The 21,903-nt window shown below is 41.7% G+C and overlaps 1 protein-coding gene across 1 annotated transcript in view; it reads right to left on the bottom strand.

Moving 5' to 3' along the window:
- Positions 1-652: 652 nt before the first annotated feature.
- Positions 653-21,903, bottom strand: part of KIF13A (kinesin family member 13A) — a 287,998-nt gene continuing 266,747 nt past the window's right edge. The window contains 7 exon segments of the mRNA XM_066268312.1: positions 653-5,871; positions 5,873-6,670; positions 12,134-12,238; positions 12,750-12,901; positions 14,473-14,578; positions 17,036-17,083; positions 19,710-19,787. Of these exon segments, the coding sequence (XP_066124409.1) occupies positions 5,833-5,871; positions 5,873-6,670; positions 12,134-12,238; positions 12,750-12,901; positions 14,473-14,578; positions 17,036-17,083; positions 19,710-19,787 (1,326 nt within the window). The 3' untranslated portion in view covers positions 653-5,832.

Genomic DNA, 21,903 nt, shown 5'->3' with positions numbered 1-21,903 from the left:
TGTGTCCTGGTACATCCAAAAAGTAATGACTACGTTTTATTTCCACTTAAAATAACCCGTGGCACTTAAATCTACAATTATCTTTCCCCACACCTTAAGGGTTAGAAACAAATGGCAAGCGTGTTAAATTTAGAATTGGGGTTTTATTCACTCCTGTAAACTACAGTTCAGAATGAGTTGAAGAGCAGAGCTCCTGTCCCAACCTTCCCCTGGAGTCCTCTCCATTTCCGGCCCCCACCAACTGGATGCTGTAGAAACCCCTGGGTGTCTGGTGGGACAGTTTCAGACGTTTGAACAGACTACCTTTCTTTCATTCTATGTTAGGAGGAAGTCTGAATGAAGTACTATATATTATGACTGACATTTTGTTGTTGTTTTTAAATATAGGAGGTAGGCTTAACATTACAGAGACCTGTGCTAGGGTCACTGTCATAAGTTCAAAGTCGAATACAAAAAGTTCTCTATGTGATTACATACCAGCAGCATCCTATTCTTTTTTAGCTCTTGGTCCAGAAAAGATAGCAAGAACTTACTCAATTACATCTTCTTCTAAGACTTTTTAATTACATGAATAGAAAGCTTTGCTTTTAAAAATGAAACTTAATCATGTAATTAGTTGTTTTTTTTCCAACATAGTTCTAAAGCTTAACAATTGCAATTTTAAAAGTATTGGCTAGTGCAGGATAATTGAATAGAAGATAGCATCTTGCCCTTACCTAACCATAAAGGTATTTTTATAAAGTTATTTTTCCCATAAGGGGATGCCCTAGAAACACAAGGCTATATTTTTGCTATGATAAAATATGTCCAAATAACTATAAACAAATGCCATGACACTGGTAATAAAGTACTTCAGAAAAAAACTGTTAAACATATGCCTATACTTAATTATCCAATAAATTATGTCATAATACCAGGTTGCTCTCCCATAGTCATAATGACAAATGGTAACATCAATAACCAAATACCATTGATCTCATAAAGGGAATGATAATTTGTTCATTTAGTGTCAAGTTGTATTTATATTTGTCACAGTTCATTTTGCCTGACCGATAATGGCACAGTGGATAGTACATCAACCTGGGACACTGAGGTCCCAGATTTGAAACCCCAAGGTTGGTGGCTTGAGAGCAGGGTTGCCAGCATGAGCTGATCCCATGGTCACTGGCTTGGCTGGAGTCCCCCAGTCAAGGCACATGAGAAGCAGTCAAGGAACAACTAGAGCAATGCAACTATGAGTTGATTCTTTCATTCATCTTTCTCCCTTCTTGTCTCTTTCTCTCTACCCCAACCCTTATTTTGCAAAATTCAAAGTTTTGGGCTTTTCTCCCCTCTCCACTTTTTCCTGGCCATCTATATGAGCCACTTCTGTCCAAAATAGTTAGATCTAATTCTTAGTTACTTCAGAAAAACTACTGTAAACAACAGATTTTTTTCCTGAAAGATTCTGTAATAGCACTTTAAGAGAAATCTTTCCTATGAAGCTATTTTAGCTACTATTTCATGGATTGCAGGGCACTAGTACTTCCTCTAAAACAGTGGTTCTCAACCTTTCTAATGCCGTGACCCCGCAATACAGTTCCTCATGTTGCGGTGACCCCAAACCAAAAAATAATTTTGGTGGCTACTTCATAACTGTAATTTTGCTACAGTTAGGATTCTGAATGTAAATACCTGATATGCATTATGTATTTTCCGATGGCTTTAGGCGACCCCGCCCAGGATCAAGGCCCACAGGTTGAGAACCGCTGCTCTAAAAAATGTGTTTAAGCATCACCACCATAAATAATGCACCCAGCCCTTTCTGCTGCAGGTGCCCCCATGTCGGTCAGTCTGGGACTTCTGCCACTCACCTCAGCCCTGCTTGCGTGTCCCTCCATGGCCCGTCACCAGACAGAACGCGGTGAGGAGAAACTGATGGGAGCCTGGGTGGAATCCCTCTCCCAGGCACTAACTTCTCTACCTCAGTTTTCCATTCATCTGACATGCAATAACAGTACCTATGGCATCCATTGCTGGGAGGATTAGAGGACATAATAAACATCATATGTTGGGAACAGTGCCTAGTACATAGTAACCCCTCAGTGAATGTTGGCTGTATTACTATTATTGTTTAAGCTGCAGGGACATGAGACGGACCAATGTGGAAAATCAGATCTGAAACTAATGGCAGAGTTATTAAAGACAAACAATTGCTGTTTTAAAATCTGAATTAGACCGTCTGTATTCTAAAACACACACACAATCTGTACCAATTAAATACAATAAAATTGAAAGGGGATATAAATTACAGTTTCTCTTTTTTAAAACAGACAATAGTAAAATACTACAGTCAGCTCACTATATACAGCAATCATGAACAGCAGCTTTTCATCAAAGTCTCCATTATCTGACTTACTCACTGATGCTGAGAACTTAAAGGAAAGAGGTACGGCTGGCTGCACACCTTCTCTTGCTCTCACACACATGTGCCACTGTGCCTCCAGACCACTGTGCCAGCATCTACAGCATGGGTACACAAGTACCTTTGTAACAATTTCTGTACACATTATCCTTCCAACATCTCCATTAGCAGGAGAATTGACAAATGAAGGCAGGAACAGCAGGGTCATCCGTATTCAGTCCCTTCCTGCAAACAGTGAGTGAGCACCTGTGACCTTTATAGCTCACTCTATCTCTTCAGTGTTTTCTAGAATTAAGTACAATACAACAGTACAATCCACACCACAAGGAAACCTACCAATCCAAAACAAAACCACAAAAAGACAAAAATCAACAGCTTCCACCCCTACCATCATCCCAATCCAACTCTTGGTATGTCCTTGTGTTGTTACAGTAATACTGCTCTCCACACTCTGCCTGCCTTGCTGGGCTGAACCAAGCTACGAGAAATGCTGGAGGCAGAACCCAGGCGTTGTCAATGGTGACAATACAATGTCAAGTCAGTAGGTGGCAGGGCAGGTGGAAGACTGAAGAATACAGCTGTGACAGTCTTCAGTGTGCTTATGAAAAAGGACAGATTATAGCGTGTGGCCTGGCAGCCAAGGGTCGTATGGCACCAAACTTGCAGTCAAACATATATGTACACATAAAACAAGAGTAAACAGTCAAGTCAGTTAGTCATAGTAAGTTCTTTGGTTATAAAGAACAGCATTCTGTAACCTTTTCTACAGAGGGATTTGCAACCTAATTCTTAGGCAATACAATCTGTCTCATCTGCTCATGTGTACAAGACCACCCAAGTTGCTTCATAACAAAGTCCAGTACCTTATGATTTTCTACACACCACTTTTATCTGCATTTTAGCATGCAGTTGTGTCTGTCTCGGAACAGATGGACTATAGATACACATTTCATATACATAATATATATTATTTATAAAAAACACAGAATATTGACTCCAGCTTCTACAGAAAAACTGATTAAAACTGTACAAGAATAAGTTTGTTTGAATCTGTGAAGGTTTCTACACAGTAGGGTGTGTAGTAAGTGCAAACAAAAATACTGCCACTTAATTAATCCAGGGTTTTCGGTTCTCTGGCTTTTTGGAAAAAGCAGAAGCTGTCAATTCACCAGGTGACAAAGCACCTCCGTTTCTTCTCACTCAGGAGAGGAAAGGTGGTGGCCCAGGAAGTGCCTGGCTTCTCCGTGCTGGTCTGAGGTCCTGCTGAGTCGCAGCATGTTTGACAGATGAGGCTGGTGCTTGTGGAAGGAGGCCCAGACCAAGTGCTGGGGCCTGCGCAGGACGTGTTGCTGTCCTTCACCGGGCAGTGGAGGTTGTGCTCCCCTGGAATTCAGAGGCTAGTGAGTTCCAGCTCTGGGTCCCACATCCCCTGCCCACCCACAGGGACCACCCCAGCCAGGCTGCGCCCACTGCACACAAAGGGCTCTCTCTAAAGGGACGCACAGGGTAAGGTTTACGATGGAGTCCAGTTCTAAAATTTACAGTATACAAGGGAGAAACCGAGCTCCATGGAGAAACTTCTAGGAAAAGTAACAGACAGCAGGCCCTAAAGTGAAAGTAAAACACTGCTGTTTCCGGACCCACACTCTAAGTCTTATCAGGATGACTTTGAGTGGCAAAAGCCAACCGTTAGTACTTAAAAAGTTCTCACACTGTGAGTATCCAAAAAACTTACTAAAACCAAAATAAAAATACTAAAGCAATAAAGAAAAAGAAATCACCATAATCCCACATTACCCTGATACAACAAATATTTTTGTGAGTTTCACCTTCAAGCCAAGATCTTTGGCAACAACACATAGTTCAGGAGTCTTTCAAAAGGAAAACCCAGGAATTCTTCCTGTTTGTTGGGTTCCAAATAACCCTCTTTTCCCTTCGGTGGACTGTCTCACAGTGCAGCCCCTGGACTCCCTGCTTCGTATCGCTTCCACAGAGGGTTTGTCAAACCGTATTCCCCAGGGTCCCTCCCAATGGAAGTACAATCTTAGGTGTGGAGGGCAATGACTCCTGGGAATCTGAATTTCCAAGAGGCACTCTCCTAACACCCCAAGGAATTCACTGCACATTTAGAGTGAGGAGCACTGTCCCAGGTGAAGAACTGTCCTTGGATTTCTTGTCCAAGTCCTTTTTGGAAGAGGAACTGAAGAGCTGACGTTGGCCAGCACTACAGACTCTGCTTGAAGACCAGTGTAGAGGAAGCTGAAGACTTCTAAACAAATGAGAGTTTGGTTTGCAAGAACAGGTATGAGTAACTTGACTATTCTTCAGTTGGAGACGGAAGTCTTTCTTGTTCTAAGAGATCACTGTTTAGGTTTTACCATTTATCAGTAAGTTGTATAAATTACTACACGCTGAAAATTTAAAGGCTAGTATGGAAAACTTGGGTGGGAAAAATTTACCAAACTGAAATGGTAACTTCCTCAGTAAAACAAGAGAGACTGAAAGGCAAGGATGATCTTATCCCTCACCAAGCTGCTTTCTAGATCGGTCAGCGCCTTGTTCGGCTAAACACGGGCACTACCATAGCCTTTATACAGCTGTGCTTGGGGTGTGGGACCAAAACAGTGACCCTTAATGGGTAGAAATGGTGGCATTCAGGAGCAGAGTGCTCCAAAGCAGATGATCTCTTACATAATTGCTATTTTCCTTAGGAATATTAGCAAAAATCCATTCTTTCCCAATATAAGAACCAAACATTACCAACCTGGGTACCTTCCAAAGCCCAAACTTCAGCTGCTCAGGGAACTCACCTGTACTGCCCAAAGCACCTTTCTCCCTGTGGGCACCGAAGGACTGCATTTTATCAAATCTACGATGCATGTCACCCCCTCCAAAATATCTCTGAAATTGGACTGTGTCTTACAATCGCTGAGATAATATATACTGCTCACAAAAATTAGGGAATATTTTATCACTTCAAATTCATTTTGAAATATCCCCTAATTTTGTGAGCAGTATAGTTTAATTGGAAGTATTTTTTCTTAATGATACATAAAGTAATGGTGTATCTTATAAGCAAAGAAATCACTGAGTTGATGAAATACGGTACACTCCTATAATACCTTGGGAGAGCCATTAATTAAAAGTCTCAGGGAATGACAATGAGGCTGACTGATCCCGATCCACGTGAACGCTTAGTTCAACAAGCCCCACATGCCAGGTAAAAAAGCCACTGCTCCTATATAGTTCACAGTTCCACCCTGAAACTACACAAGCCCATGTGTTCCCCCAAACTTGGACAGATGGACAGCATCTGAGCCTGCTCCCCAGGTGGGCCCATCTTCCTTGTCAGAAATATCTGCACAAATCTCTCCTAAAAAGTTACTGAGGTGAAGGGCTGCTGGGGGTCGGTGCACAATTATGTGTGCTCACTGATAGCTCAGAACCCAAAGGAATGCCTCTGGAATTTATTACCTGGTCATTCTCTACCAAGGAATGCAGCTGATCAGGGCTGTGTGGCTCATTTGGGACACTCTTACTGTCCATTTTATTTGGTAGGTTCCTCTTAGTTGAAATCCCTCCAGCAGAAGAATCTGTCAGTGCATCAAAATCTTTCCCATCTGACACACCCATAAACTCTGTGAAAGAATGGTCCTCAAGGATGTTTGTGGTGTGCTCTATGGTCACCTCCCTTGGGTAGAATTCTCTGGCAGCTTGGCCATTTTTGCTGGGGCAGGCATCTTGTTCTGCACATGAGCCAGTACTACAGAATATTTTGGAGTTTTTCTCAGGGGTGCTTTGGGATGATGGGCTCCCTTTGGCTAAGGCACTGTTTTCCTTGAGTGGCACCACGATAATCTTATCCTTTACCAAGCCTCTTTCTAGGTCTGTCAACTCTTTGTTTGAAGACGGTCTGAAATCATGTGCAAATGATAGTCCAGAATGCTCAGTGGAGTCTGTGTCTTTTGTCTGAACAGCAAGCTGATCTGAGCTGTCACTAGAGGGAACCGCCATGTCAGACAGTGTGGCATTGGAGGCACTGTGGGAAAAGTAGCCACTAGTAATACTGCTGGTGGTAGGGCTACGGGACACTTCTTTCTCCAAGACCCTGGAGTTCGTCAGATCTACTTTAGAGGAAGACCACTCTCTGTTCTCCAAGCTGGCATTGTAAACACTGAAGTCCGCAAACTCCACGGGTATATAAGGCTGTGAACCTATCAGCTTCCTGTTAAGAGCTTCCATTTCATTTTCCTCCTCCTCAGAGTCCTATAGAGATGAAGCAAAAGTCAGTCATTAGATCTCATAGCAAGGGCAATTGTCTTGTTAAGACAATTTTTAAATACTTTTCTATAGTATTAAAGAAGCATTCACATTTAGTATTTTTTTTTCATGCTTTATGAGTTTGGTTAAATCTTGTCACCTACTATGGACACAAGTACATTATTCTCAGAAATCTGTGAACACAACCCATTACCTCCTAACATGAAGAATTATTTCTTCTGTGCTCTTACAATACTGTGCTAATTAGAAACTTTTCCTCCCCGGATTTAATAAATAGGATGGAAAAAAGTGCAGTAGACTTGAATAAGTTACTTGTGCTTGGTTTTCAGTGGGGATGCTGTCCCTCTCTAATTAAATGAGTGCAGGGACAGACAGAGAGGAGCTGACACTTCACTTGCTCTTACAATCCTTCCCTTAGGGAGACAGTCCAGATAAGTAAGGTGACTTGTAAAGTGTTTCTGAGCTATTTTATGACAAAGAGGGCAGTAAAATAAGGCCCCAACAGCAAAAGGGCTAAGGATACAATCTCAACACCCATTCCCAGTATTATACAAAATACTGGAAGGCTGTAAAGTACTAATTGTCAACCTGACAATTACCTTTTAGGAGTTTTGAGAAGCATGAATAGAGGATTTGATGAGAAGGCGAGGAATATAAGATTTAAATGGAAATCTCCTTTGTCAGACAGCTTTAGAATTCTGTTTATAAAGATTGGTAAATTTGTAAAAGTGGGTGTATCTCCGCCCCAATGAATGATTCTTAAATATTTTTGTGAAAAAAATGTAAAACAAATAGGTATTTTACATTCAAATAAAAATAAATGATATTACTCTCTGATCATTTCTAACTAACCTCATAAACTTTTAATGACATTGCAAATATTCCTTTTCTCTTTTAAAATGTGACTTTCATTCAACAGATATTCATCTAGCACCCACTATGTGCCAGCCATTGTCCCAAGAAATGGGAATACCAATGCTGAGCAACAACCAGCATTGTGCCTGCCCTCGGGTAGTTATAACGTTGGGTTCTTGTTCTTAAAACAATCCTGGACACTGCCCAAGTGGATAGAAATTTCCTAGAACCAAAACATCAAACTTACTCACCAGAGAGATACCGAGAGGAAGGGAAGGGGAAGAACTGGGGAAGAGATCGGGGATGGGGAGGGGGAGGAAGACCAAGTCCCACCAATATGGCAGATGGTAGTTCACTAATTAACACAAATTTCATCTACTGAGTTTTATTGTAATATTTTATTTTACATCTCATTAGATGTTAAATACCTAAAATAGTTTAATACTCTTCATTGCTTCTTAGTTTAAAAAATACCTTAAATAATTATATAAATTATTTAAAAGCACCAGTAGTCTCAATTCTTTGGCTATTAATTAAATATCAAATATCAGTTATAAAGTTTCAGAAATTAGCAAAACAACTTTTTCGGCAACGCTAATCTCTTGCCATCTTATTTTAGCTGCATTCTAAATCATGTGGCACTGCTAAAAAATGAGTAGGGTAGAGCATTCTTTCTCTAGAATTGGGGGAATGTTTGTAAAGGAGCAAAGACTGGGTAGAATTGTCTGAATTGATAGCCTTTGTCCACATTTTCTAGATTCTCCACTTGAATTTTTTAGACTCAAAATTGAATTGCAAGTATTTGTATCTCTCATATATCCTTCTGACTTAAGCAAGGAAATACAATTCCCCAAGCCTAAGAGTCTCTGATACAGTACATTACTAAAAAATTACTTGTTGCAAGGGAAACCAAATTTGAAGGTGAGAATTAGTACCCAGGAGCCGTTTTTATGCCAGAAGTTATAATTTCTGATGACTGAGGAAAGGCCTATCATCCTAAAATAATAGAATCATGAAAATACTCAATCACAAATCTAATATGTAGAAATGGGTGTATTTATCAAACACATAAAGATAAAAAATTATTCCTAAGGATTAGAATGACCTCAGTAAAACTGTGGAGTCTACAAAAGCCCCAGGACTTTAAGTTCAAACAGGGAGAATAAGCACATGGTCATATACTTGGGGTGGGGGAGAGATGGGCTAAAGCGGTAAGTACGACTAAGTCCAGAGAAAAAGAAAACCAAGCATATATAAAATATTTTCTAACATGTAAAAGGAGACCAAAAGTTTATCAAGTTACTGTCTTTAGAAAGAAAAGAGAGGACTGAATTGTCTTAAACTGTATGTTAAGGAAATTTGGTTATATAGACTTTTTATTCCAGAAATATTTATCATTGTATCTTAAAGAGACTAAACTAAGCACCATCCTACTATGTCCTAAGGACAAAAAGAATGAAAACTCTATTTAAAAGTCGATCATGAAGTCAAATTCTCAAGTTCTCTCCACTATTTGATTTTTCCAATTTATATAATGAGCTGATATTTACCTGTAGACAAAAAACTTTAATTGTAAGAAGGAAACAAAACCCACATACAGCAGTGACTTTGCAAGGAGTTTCAGTTGATTAAAGTCATTTTCACTCCCACTATAACTGGGTCTGTGTTGTCCATCAGAGAGATGGTCTCTGTGTTCAGAAAAACCGTAGCAGCCAAGGGCCCCAGTACTTCTGTCCGTGATGCTAAGGCAGGGGTCCCCAAACTACGGCCAGCGGGCCGCATGCGGCCCCGAGGCCATTTATCCAGCCCCCACTGCACTTCTGAAAGGGGCACCTCTTTCACTGGTGGTCAGTGAGAGGAGCACATTGACCATCTCATTAGCCAAAAGCAGGCCCATAGTTCCCATTGAAATAAGTCAGTTTGTTGATTTAAACTTACTTGTTCTTTATTTTAAATCTTGTATTTGTTCCCGTTTTGTTTTTTTACTTTAAAATAAGATATGTGCCGTGTGCATAGGGATTTATTCATAGCTTTTTTTATAGTCTGGCCCTCCAACGGTCTGAGGAACAGTGAACTGGCCCCTGTGTAAAAAGTTTGGGGACTACTGTGCTAAGAGATGGGCAGCACCTTTTAGAAAGAGCAGCAGAGGGGTGGCTGAAACCACACCATTTCTGGAGTCACCAGGGTCAATTCTGCTGAGGGAGGGAGCCTTTGTTCTTATACTCTCATTAATGGTGAGACCGTGGGCAAGTCACTCAACAAAACTTTGATTTCTTCTTACGTAAAGTGAGAGAAATAAACCACATTCTGTGTATGCAAGACCTAAGAGAACGAGAAATGCTCTTCTCTCTGCTTCATGACTTAAAAAGATTCCAAAGTCATATCATTGCCTTTATATTATTCATTCAAGACATGAGGTATGTCTTAAATGAATAAGGCCTGATAACAAAATACTGCTTTAAAGGACCAAGTGTAGCTCTATTAAACTACATTTTATGTGAAATTACAGGTTACACTGGTAATAAGATGGGCTAAAAGTAAAAGGAACAGTGTCTCAATATTGCTTCTCAAAAATTATCACAAACTGCCTTGATCAGACTGAACCATTGATTCGCTCTCTGATTTTTCAAGAGTGGAAAAAAGAAAGTGAATTAGGAACTTTAAAGAAGAATAAAGCGGTTTATACCCATTTATAAAGAGAGAATTAAAATTAATGCTTCCAAAAGAGCTATAATCTCAATTCAAGCAAGTAATACCCTTAAAATCTACCAAAACATCCTTAAAAGCTGCTGTCTGAAATAAATCAAACAGCTTCAGAGATGAAGATGCTTAGTGAGCCGGATTTCTAAGGAGAGCAGAGGCCAATCTCTCAAGTAAGATCCCAGCAGGAAAAACGGTGCTGTCAAGCCCTACTTGGTGGACTTCATGGTGTGTTCCTTCACCTAGAGTCTAACTGCTGCTTGACACTTCCTGGGGCAGGAGAATCTGGTTCCATCCTACCCTCTGAGATAGTTTTTGTTTTAAAATATTGAAAGTATAGAAAACAACTATTAGGCAAACTCTGAGAACAGTGAAACTATATGCTGGGCATCCCAGAAGGGTCACCAGCTGTCTTTTAATGGTGATCTACCAACAGGTACAGGTACTGTTAAAATGAGTTTAAATTTAGTGCCTGCGCAGCATGGTGGTAAGGGTGGCCAATATCAAAAGACAGATCCAATCCGCCAGAGAATTTGAGGGTAACAAACTAGCCACCTGCTGCAGCCCTTATTAATTAAGCAGGGGATGGTCAACTAAATGACTGAGCAGCTCGTTAAAATGCCAGGGAACAGCTGTTGTTTTGCACTCTCTTCTCCAGCAGGAATTAGGATGGGGATTTAGGGCTAGAGGGCCTGGGAGAACACAGAGGCAAAGGCAGCGGACAGAGGCGAGGGGGAAATGGTGCCTTTTCTCTTTCCCTCAGTACACAGGAGGAGTGAGAAGGTCAGTTCCTAAGATCCACCAGCACTACAAGCACGCAGCAGCGCGGCCAACTGCTTATCCAGAACTAGTTAGTTTCACACTGCATGCATTAGCAGCACATTATAGAGCGGTGGAAGGACCTCACACTAAGGAGCCTCTGGAATGGATCCGGGGCAGTGCAGCTGGGAAAGGAAGGTTCCCACGCTCTGCCCTCAGAGCAGCCCGCACGCAAACAGCCACACTAAGCAGCCCCCTCTTGCTACAAGCCACTGTGCGTTTTCAAAGTGTAGGAAAAGCCACATGTGAGTGAAAGCCCCAGCACAAAATTAGAGAATTCTTTCCAGGTGTGAGAAGAGGTTTTTTTTGTGTTTTATTTATTTATTTAAGCTGAGGTGTCAGTTATAATCCAAAGTGCCTGGTATACAGTGTTTTAAAAACAATTTCTCAAATTTTAAATCTGAGAACCAGGTGCCGGGGAATGAAGTTTTACAGGCAGAGTTTCAACCTACCTGCAGTAAAGTATCGACAAGGCACCCTGAGCCCGAGCCCAACACCCAGGGCCGCGGCAGGTGTCTAGCACGCAGATTAAAAAGGTGCTGTGGGACATGGAGAGATGGTGGTGATGGGAGATGCCAGGCTGGGTGTGGCTACAAACTATGGAGCAGACTTGGTGAGGGCATCAAGCAGCATGAAAAAGCTTGCGAACATAACCACAGCTAAATGCAGGATTACTTACTCCAAGTAAGTGCAATTCCTCTAGGTAGATTAACTTCAGAATCTGGCCAATATGTACCGGCACATCAGAAAGATTCCATATTAGTTAAAGTGATCTCTTTGTTATGCTTTTTATAGTCTAGAATCATGAAAAGTGAGTTTTCCCCTTTTTCTAAGCAAGTTTATACTAAGCAAAAATAAAGAAAACAGAATGAATGCAGAAAAAAACCCCACAGGTCACAGCCACATTCATGCAAAATTTCATTGCCAAAGGTCACATTAAAACAAAACAAAACAAAACAGAAGAACACCAAGGGCCCAATACATCTTAGAATTTTCTAAAGTATCTGGATGACTCTGTGACAGGGCGTGAAACCCACCACCAGGCAATATAACAGAAATTATTCCGGAACTTACAATCTTCTTCTCACGTTTGCTATTGTGTTCTACTGGCATGCTGCTGCCATTGCTTCCTGAGGGTACAATGCAGCCAGGGTTATGTGCCTGAGGTGGAGGCATGCTCTGCAAAGGTTAAGACACACAGATGCATCACACACAGAAGACGATGACAGCCGAAATACACATTAACTCCATGCAAGTTAGAACAGCAGTGCCAACACTTTTATTACATGTCAGTTGTACAGCAAACACTTCTGCAGGCTAACATTACACTACTCATGACATCTGACAAGACTACATCTGTGTAGTGTAATTAGTTTTATCATATAAAAAAAAATGAAAGCCTTTAATATTTTCACAACACCTAGGGAATATCTCTTTCTCACTTCAAAGATAAAAAAGACTCTGAAAATCCATAGACATGAAGAAAACAACAGCAATTATAACAAATGAAATATTCTACCATGGCCCCATGTGCTTGAGAAAGAGGTATTCCAGAATAGGACCCGGGAAGTGATAGCCCACACGTGTGTGTCCACATGCAGCACCCAACTTGTTAATGCAGCCTGTTACTTCTTCACAGGCAACACAACTCCTTTCTAGTGCACGTGGTTCAGACAAGCTATGCATTTACCTCCTGGCTTAGAAGAGGCCTTGCTTCAAGAGCTATCCTTTTCTTATGCTCCTCTTTTACAGGCATTAAGGGCTTGAAAAACTTTGGTGGCTGAGGAGAGAATGCTTTAAAAGGGCTGACAGTTAAGGCATGAGGATTTTCCGATGTACGACCTGGGGAAGATGAAAAGGCAGAGGTTTATAGGCACAGAGTGCTTTAATCAACACACTGGAAGGAAGCAAGGTATAACCTAGCCACAGAACACCTCGTACAAAGATGAACATGCTAATATTTGGCTAAGCATTAAAACAGAGGTAGACAATAATGCAGATATATCTAAAATGTCATGACAAGGAGTCATTAAAGAAGTGAGAAACCACATTTTCTACCCTCTTTTCTAGATCCGGCTTATGTGCCCCTTACCAGACCAATTTCAACTTGCTCTGGTCGTTTCTCTGAATTCTTAGAGCCCTTGTTATCTGTGTATATATTTTGGTACTTTATCATTTACCATCTAATTTTCTATGTATCTTGTTTTTACAGTTAGATTTTAAAGTCTATAAATGGTACCTTACTGTGTCCTTCACTGCATATAGCAAGGAGAGGCTCAATAAATAATGAGTTAATACTATATACATTTTCTAGCAAGTCCTTTTTCTCAGTCACCCTGCTCCATACGACTAAGGAAGAACAATCTTCTTTCTTGCCTTTACTCAATTCCTCTGTTTTTGGGCCTCCTTTCTTTCTCCTCTATTTCCTCCTCAGTTCACTGGTACAATGGCACTTAGGTAAAATACAAGGGGTAAGATAACAGAACTGAAGTACATACAGAACGCTGTTCCCTTCAGGGCACTGAAAGATTATAATATTTAAATAATAATGTTGTCACTGATCAAGTTCATTTCTGGTATCATTTTAAAAACTGCTGTAGAAATCAGAGACACATTCTAAAGAGTCCTTTGAGTACAAAAACATGACAGTGGTGGATATTAAAGTAAAGAATGAAGCCTAATCACAATGTATTAAGATTTGTGTGTGTCTCAAAATTGACTTTCAATTCAGGAAATAATGTATGAAAAGTGGTTTGAAAATTCTAAAGTGTTAGCCCTGGCCGGTTGGCTCAGCGGTAGAGCGTCGGCCTAGCGTGCGGAGGACCTGGGTTCGATTCCCGGCCAGGGCACACAGGAGAAGCGCCCATTTGCTTCTCCACCCCTCCGCCGCGCTTTCCTCTCTGTCTCTCTCTTCCCCTCCCGCAGCCAAGGCTCCATTGGAGCAAAGATGGCCCGGGCGCTGGGGATGGCTCTGTGGCCTCTGCCCCAGGCGCTAGAGTGGCTCTGGTCGCAACATGGCGACGCCCAGGATGGGCAGAGCATCGCCCCCTGGTGGGCAGAGCATCGCCCCTGGTGGGCGTGCCGGGTGGATCCCGGTCGGGTGCATGCGGGAGTCTGTCTGACTGTCTCTCCTTGTTTCCAGCTTCAGAAAAATGAAAAAAAAAAAAAAAAAAAAATTCTAAAGTGTTAGACAAAAGGCCTATTGTTATCACATGAATAATATATTAGATACAAAGCAAAAAGAAATGAAATAAGCAAACATGGTATATTCCACAAAGAAGGTAGTTTCAAATTATCTAGGAAACTAAAATTTCAGCTTCCTATCTTATCATCTGCCTTGTATAAAAGAATTTTATTCAATGCGTTTTCTAAGGAATTATAAAGAAATAACAGAAAAACAATCTCATCACTACCTTCTTTACTCCTTCGAGGGGAATCCCTGGGTAAAGTTCCATAACACGCTACATCTTGGTAACTGGAGCTGTAGTCAGACATGTCTAATTGGTTCTCTGGCCAACCCTACAAGGTAAAAAATATGGGTTAAGCTGTAATTAAGTCCCTCTAAAATGAGAAATGGGCCCTGGCTGGTTGGCTCAGTGGTAGAGCGTCAGCCTGGCGTGCAGGAGTCCCGGGTTCAATTCCCAGCCAGAGCACACAGGAGAAACGCCCATCTGCTTCTCCACCCCTCCTCTTCTCCTTCCTCTCTGTCTCTCTCTGCCCCTTCGCAGCCAAGGCTCCATTGGAGCAAAGTTGGCCCCGGGCGCTGAGGATTGCTCCATGGTCTCTGCCTCAGGCACTAGAATGGCCCTGGTTGCAGCAGAGCAACGCCCCAGATGTGCAGAGCATCGCCCCCTGGTGGGCATGCTGGGTGGATCCTGGTCAGGCGCGTGTGGGAGTCTGTCTGACTGCCTCCCCGTTTCCAACTTCAGAAAAATACAAAATAAATAAAGAAATAAAATAAAATGAGAAATGAAGCTCAGGTTTTTGGGGTTTTTTTATTCATTTTAGAAAGGAGAGAGAGAGGAAAGAGACAGAGAGAGAAGGGGGGGGGAGCAGGAAGCATCAACTCCCATATGTGCCTTGACCAGGCAAGCCCAGGGTTTTGAACCAGCGACCTCAGCATTTCCAAGTCGACGCTTTACCCACTGCGCCACCACAGGTCAGGCCATGAAGCTCAGGTTTGAGGTTTTGTTTTTCCTATTTTTTAATGGGATGGCAGTATGTACTCTTCTCTATTTTTCATTATGAAATATTTAAAAAATGTAGAAAAGTCCTAAATATGACAAATACTGTCATACCTAAGGTATACCTAGAGTGAATAAATATTAGTATTTTATTGTATTTGTTCAAGATTTAATAAAATCATTACAAATAGATTTTTTTTCCTTATGTTTCTCCCTCCTGAAAAGCAGCCACATTTATGAATTTGATGTGTACTTAAGGAGACTGAATAATTTAGACTGATCTGAAACACTTTTCAGAGGGCAATGGCTCCACTGATAATTTTTTCCTGGGTAGCAGGCATAAGCTTGGACTCTCCCAGGCAAACTAGGTGATGTGGTTACGCCTCACATATCTAAGATGTAGAAGTATCAAACTGGCATAAGATATTGGTATTCTTTTATTTATTTATTTAATTATTTATTTATTAAATTTAATGCAGTGACATTGAAGATATTGGTATTCTAAAGAGAGAAAACTCTTCTTATATATCATATAAACTTATTTAATTTAATTCAACTTCTCAGGAGTTGGTTGCCTCTAAAGACTACATTTTAAACTTCTTGAGGACATAATCTTGTTTATACTCTCAATCATCCACAGTCCTTATGTAACCTAGTAACTTACATATAATATGTAGTTAAGAAATGTTTGCTGAATAAGATGTTACAAATGCCCTTGATTTTAAATCCCTAATTTTACTCACTTGACATAATTGTGATTTTTTTTTCTTTTTTTAGAGACAGAGAGAGAGTCAGAGAGAGGGATAGATAGGGACAGACAGGAATGGAGAGAGATGAGAAGCATCAATCACTAGTTTTTCGTTGCGACACCTTTTTTTTTTTTTTTTTTTTGCATTTTTCTGAAGCTGGAAACAGGGAGAGACAGTCAGACAGACTCCCGCATGTGCCCGACCGGGATCCACCCGGCACGCCCACCAGGGGGCAATGCTCTGCCCATCCTGGGCGTCGCCATGTTGCGACCAGAGCCACTCCAGCGCCTGAGGCAGAGGCCACAGAGACATCCCCAGCGCCCGGGCCATCTTTGCTCCAATGGAGCCTTGGCTGCGGGAGGGGAAGAGAGAGACAGAGAGGAAGGCGTGGCGGAGGGGTGGAGAAGCAAATGGACGCTTCTCCTGTGTGCCCTGGCCAGGAATCGAACCCGGGTCATCCGCACGCTAGGCCGACGCTCTACCGCTGAGCCAACCGGCCAGGGCTCGTTGGGACACCTTAGAGTTGTTCACTGATTGCTTTCTCATATGTGCCTTGACCGTGGGGCTACAGACCGAGTAACCCCTTGCTCGAGCCAGCGACCTTGGGTCCAAGCTGGTGAGCTCTGCTCAAACCAGATAAGCCTGCACTCAAGATGGCAACCTCGGGGTCTCGAACCTGGGTCCTTCCTCATCCCAGTCCAACGCTCTATCCACAGCACCACCGCCTGGTCAGGCAACATAATTGTGATTTTGCTATAGTGGATGTAATACCTTCTTAAATCATTTAGAGTTAGACCCATAAACACAGATATTCAGTTATGTGTGGTGTTATCCCAGTATGGAAAGCAGTATCTATCATGTTAAGTAACTCAAGAGTGCACAGCAATTTCACATCAAGTATTTGAACTTGAAAATGGACATGTGGAGACAATGATCTGCATAAGATTAAGACAAGAAGTCCACAAATTTTAAAAACACCAAGATATCCTAACTTTGCCAACTTAGAGAATGCTAATAACCTAGCCATGCCCACAGGTACACACCTTATCATCTTCATCAAAGCCAGAGAGGTCTGGTCGACTGGAGGAGACCTATAAGAGATGAATGGTTTTTACCAATGCAGTTTATATATTTGACATAAGTTATATATAACCATATATAAAGAAATATGGTGTCACATATTTTGGTGAAGCCTATATGACCACCCTCCATCTCATCTTTCTTTCTTCCCTTCCCAGGAGCAATGACTACTCTAAATTTAGGGTTTATTATTCTCATACAGGTTTTATAGTATATGTATATATAGCATCATTTTTGCATATTTTTATAATTCATATAAGTGGGATCTTACTATATGTGGTCTTCCTCAACATTCTAATAATTTATTTGTATTCTAGACAACATCCAGGATGCTTGTAATTTGTTTTTACTATAAACTATGATGAAATAAATGCTGCTGCCCTAAACACCACTCTCTCTGCATACTACCAGTATTGACATGTGTGCTATTTCAGTATCCTTTAGTTCTAAATGCACTGTATGCATCTATGAGAATCTCTGCACATATACTACGGCATGGAATCTCTGGCTGTAGATAGGTACATGCACCTTCAGCTCTGTTCCTCCACAGGGATTTTAGGATCAGCTTATCAAATCCCAAATAATTATGTTGGGAATTTATGAATCAGTTTAAGGAGTGTGTCAATTTTTTGATATTGTATATTCCCATCAATGAACACAGTGTCTCCATGGTTGAGGCCTTCCTTATGGTGAGAACCGGATTTAAATGTTCTATTTTATCTTGATTCTGTTTTTTGCAGGAAATTTCCACTTTAAGCTTTTACATCGACTGACATATTATTTATGGTTTGCTCTTATGATGCCTAAATCTCTGTTCTCGCAATAGTGATAAGCTCCTTTTTATTTCCAATACTTGTATCTTCTCTTGTATTGTTTTTTCTGCACCAATCAAGGTCAATCCTTGTGACCAGCCTTTTTTTTTTTAAAAAATAAACCAACTCACTTTTTTTTTTTTTGTATTTTTCTTAAGTTGGAAATGGGGAGGCAGTCAGACAGACTCCCACATGCGCCCAACTGGGATCCACCCAGCATGCCCACCAAGGGGCGATGCTTTGCCCAGCTGGGGCGTCGCTCTGCCGCAATCAGAGCCATTCTAGCACCTGAGGCAGAGGCCACAGAGCCATCCCCAGCGCTGGGCAAACCTTGCTCCAATGGAGCCTTGTCTGTGGAGGGGAAGAGAGAGACAGAGAGGAAGGAGAGGGGGAGGGGTGGAGAAGTAGATGGGCGCTTCTCCTGTGTGCTCTGGCCGGGAATCGAACCCGGGACTCCAGCATGCCAGGCCGACGCTCTACCACTGAGCCAACCGGCCAGGGCCCCAACTCACTTTTTAATGTTATTTCTTTTCTATTTGATACACCTCTGATCTTTATTATTGCCTTCTTTATAATTTTTTTATTTTATTTTTTATTTTTATTTTTTTTATTTTTTTTCATTTTTCCGAAGCTGGAAACGGGGAGGCAGTCAGACAGACTCCCGCTTGCGCCCGACCGGTATCCACCCAGCATGCCCACCAGGGGGCGACGTTCTGCCCCTCTGGGGCATCGCTTTGTTGCATCCAGAGCCATTCTAACGCCTGAGGCAGAGGCCACAGAGCCATCCCTAGCGCCTGGGCCATCTTTGCTCCAATGGAGCCTCTGCTGCGGGAGGGGAAGAGACAGAGAGGAAGAAGAGGGGGAGGGGTGAAGAAGCAGATGGGTGCTTCTCCTGTGTGCCCTGGCCAGGAATCGAACCCAGGACTCCTGTACACCAGGCTGACGCTCTACCGCTGAGCCAATCGGCCAGGGCCTATAATTTTGAATTTATAATTCTGCTCTAATACTTATTACCTTCTTTTTAAAAAATATTGCTTTCTTCTAACTTTAAAAAATTTTATCCATAAATATTTCTCTATGAATCTCTTAAAAATAAGGAATGCCTCCTTCTCCTTTAAAAATCATAACCATAATACCATTATCACATCTTAAAAAGTGATTCCTAAATAGTATCAGATAGTCATTCAGTGTTCAAATGTCACATAAACATTTTCACAGTTAATTCTGAATACAGATCAACTAGTTCATACATTGCAATTGGATATATCCTGTCTTTCTTAACATAGGGGTTTTCCCTTTTCTCCAGGTGATTCTTCCTGGAGTTTCCCACAGTTGGGATTTTGCTAATTGAATCCCTGTGGTGTTATTTAACATTTTCCTTTATCCCTTGTAAATATTAGTAGTCAGATCTAGAGTCTTGATTAGATTTAAGTTCCATTTGTGTAGCGGGGAGGGTGGGAATAGGTAGAATACTTCACAGGTGGTTTTTCTTTCCTTTTTAAGATAGATGTTTTCCTCATGACTCTTGCACCTTTCTTTTTAATATAAGAGCTACAAATTTCCGAAGAGTAGCTTTCACTCTTTCATGTTCTCTACTGTGGAGTATTTGTAAGATTCCACTGAGAGCCATTGTGTCACACAGCTGTGCTCTCTGGTGTGCGTCCCTAGAACAGAGGAGCAGGCAGGGCACCTTGGGATGCCCACACCCAGTCCGAATGCTCTATTCGCATCTATAATCCCCAACCTCAGGCCCCCTCCTGTGTGGCAGCCTAACCCTGAGACACTCCTCTCAAGCCTGGGCCTGGCTGGCCCAGGGTGTGCTCACATTATGCACATTCGGTGTGCTGAGGCTCCTCCGCAGGTGCCGGGCTTTGGTGGAAAGGGCTTCTTTGATGGTGACTGCCTGTAAATTGGAAAATAACATTAACTTTTCTCCTTTGATGACAAAAGTAATATTTGTTTACTGTGGACAACTTAGAAAATACAGAAATAAAAATCACTTCAATCCCACATATCACCTACTCCCCCATATTTACAAAATTGAAAACTTTTATTTTTAATATGCAATTCAATTCGTTTATAACTTATCATTCCAAAGGCTTTACAATGCCACAATTCCCTAACTTGGTTGTTTGTATAATAGCTTTAGTAGTTAGTTTACTTTTTATTTATTTTTCTTAGATGAGAGGAAGGGAGATAGTGAGGCAGACTCCCGCATGTGCCCTCACCGGGATCCACCTGGCAACCCTGGATCCTCAGCCCTGGGGGTCAGGTTCAAAGCAATAAGCCACTGGCTGCAGGGGGGGGGGGGAACGGAGAGGAGGGGGAAAGGGAGGTGGGGAGAAGCAGATGGTCACTTCTCCTGTGTGCCCTGACCAGGAATCGAACCAGGGATGTCAATATGCCAGCTGATGCTCTATCCTCTTAGCCACTGGCCAGGGCCAACTTTATTAGTTTAAATCAAGAGAGATATCAATGCTCAAACCAAACATCATGTCTTTGAAATATTTAGCTATTCTTTGTAGCTGGACCTCAGAAATCAGATTTCTATGGAATAAAAATGGGATGGCACATTTCCTTTAACTGGCAGTATGATAGATTCAAGATATCTTATACAGAGAATCATTACCAATATCTTTTTCATCTTTAGGATAAAGCTAAAGATCTTGACTTTTCCTCTGTTTGTTCCCTTTCTACTCCCCTCTGATGATGACTCAGGGGATCTCTCCAGTTCTTCATTCTGCCATGAGCTCATGTCATACGGGATGACTTCATCAACTCTGTTAGACTAGGACAACAAGCCAAGCGGAGGGAACAAGCTCCTGGGAGTAGCTGTCCCTCCCTCCCACTTCTTTATGCACTTTCTCAGGGAAGCAGTCTTCAACTTCATGAGGGTTATCGTGAACACCCCAGCTTCCACTTAGACTCTGTGAAATATCACTGGGCCACAGCACACTGTCTGGCACAGCATTACCATAAACCAGGCCATACAAATGCATACTTTCTTTCAAAGTTATCCAGAATTGTATCACATGGGATCCTTTATCCTCTTCCATCCTTATCCGCATTTTCTCTTTCTCAAATGCACAGGTTCCTTGAGGTGAGTTGCCATATAGAATGTCATTAGAAGAGCTCTTGTACCATGTAGCTCTCCCTTCTGGGCAACAGAAGACAAAGCCACTTCTGTTTCTGAAGGAATGTTGCCAGTTTCTATGTCAATATTAGTAGAGATACTAGTCACCCTACTACCTATGTCACAGTTGTGGCCTTCTGAGTAAGTCTTGTGTTTTACTCACATTCTCAGCCTGCTGAAGTTTGAGTCTTTTTCATTTTTATTATTTTCCCCATGGCCATGATAGTGCTGCAACTGTGCCTTATTGTAACACATAGGGAATGTAGGTCTTTGGTTAAGTGTACCAGGCAATAGGGACCGAGGTAAAAGAAAGCCAGTATACTCACTGAGTGCCACTGAATATAGGAAATCTAGACTTCCATTTCTGAAACCTGCCCCAGAACAGAAAATAGATGAGATGCAGAATTCTGGTACCAGAAACTTGGGTAAAGTAAGGCTGCTGGGCCACAGTCTGCATGTAAAACGGTCTGGCGTTACTGCCCTCAAAATGTGCACAATTTCTAAAGAGTTCATTTTCTAGGCTGCTCTAGCTAGAAGTTTGTGTCTAGGAGCACCTGTAATGAAGGCACACCAGCCTGCTTCTAACTGGATCTCTACAACCTGGAGCATTTATGGTAAACCTGAAACTTTAAGTACCACTAATTTTTTTGACAAATCAAAAACATTTTTTCATAAATAAAACCAGGTAAACTGCTGAATTAAATACATTTATATGGCCTTGGCGAGTGAGCTCAGTCAGTTAAGAGCATCATCCCTATGACAAAGTTGTGGGTTCAATACCTGGTCAGGGCACACACGGGAAGCAAGCAGCGAATGCACGACTGAGTAGAACAAGAAATGAGTGCTTCCCCTCCCCCCACTCTCTATCTCTCTGTTATTCAATCAA

The sequence above is a fragment of the Saccopteryx bilineata genome, chromosome 3, assembly GCF_036850765.1.
Source record: "Saccopteryx bilineata isolate mSacBil1 chromosome 3, mSacBil1_pri_phased_curated, whole genome shotgun sequence".
In the NCBI taxonomy this organism is placed as follows: Eukaryota; Metazoa; Chordata; class Mammalia; order Chiroptera; family Emballonuridae; genus Saccopteryx; species Saccopteryx bilineata.
The sequence above is the reverse complement of the archived record's forward strand: the minus strand, read 5'-3'. Positions and strand labels throughout refer to the sequence as shown.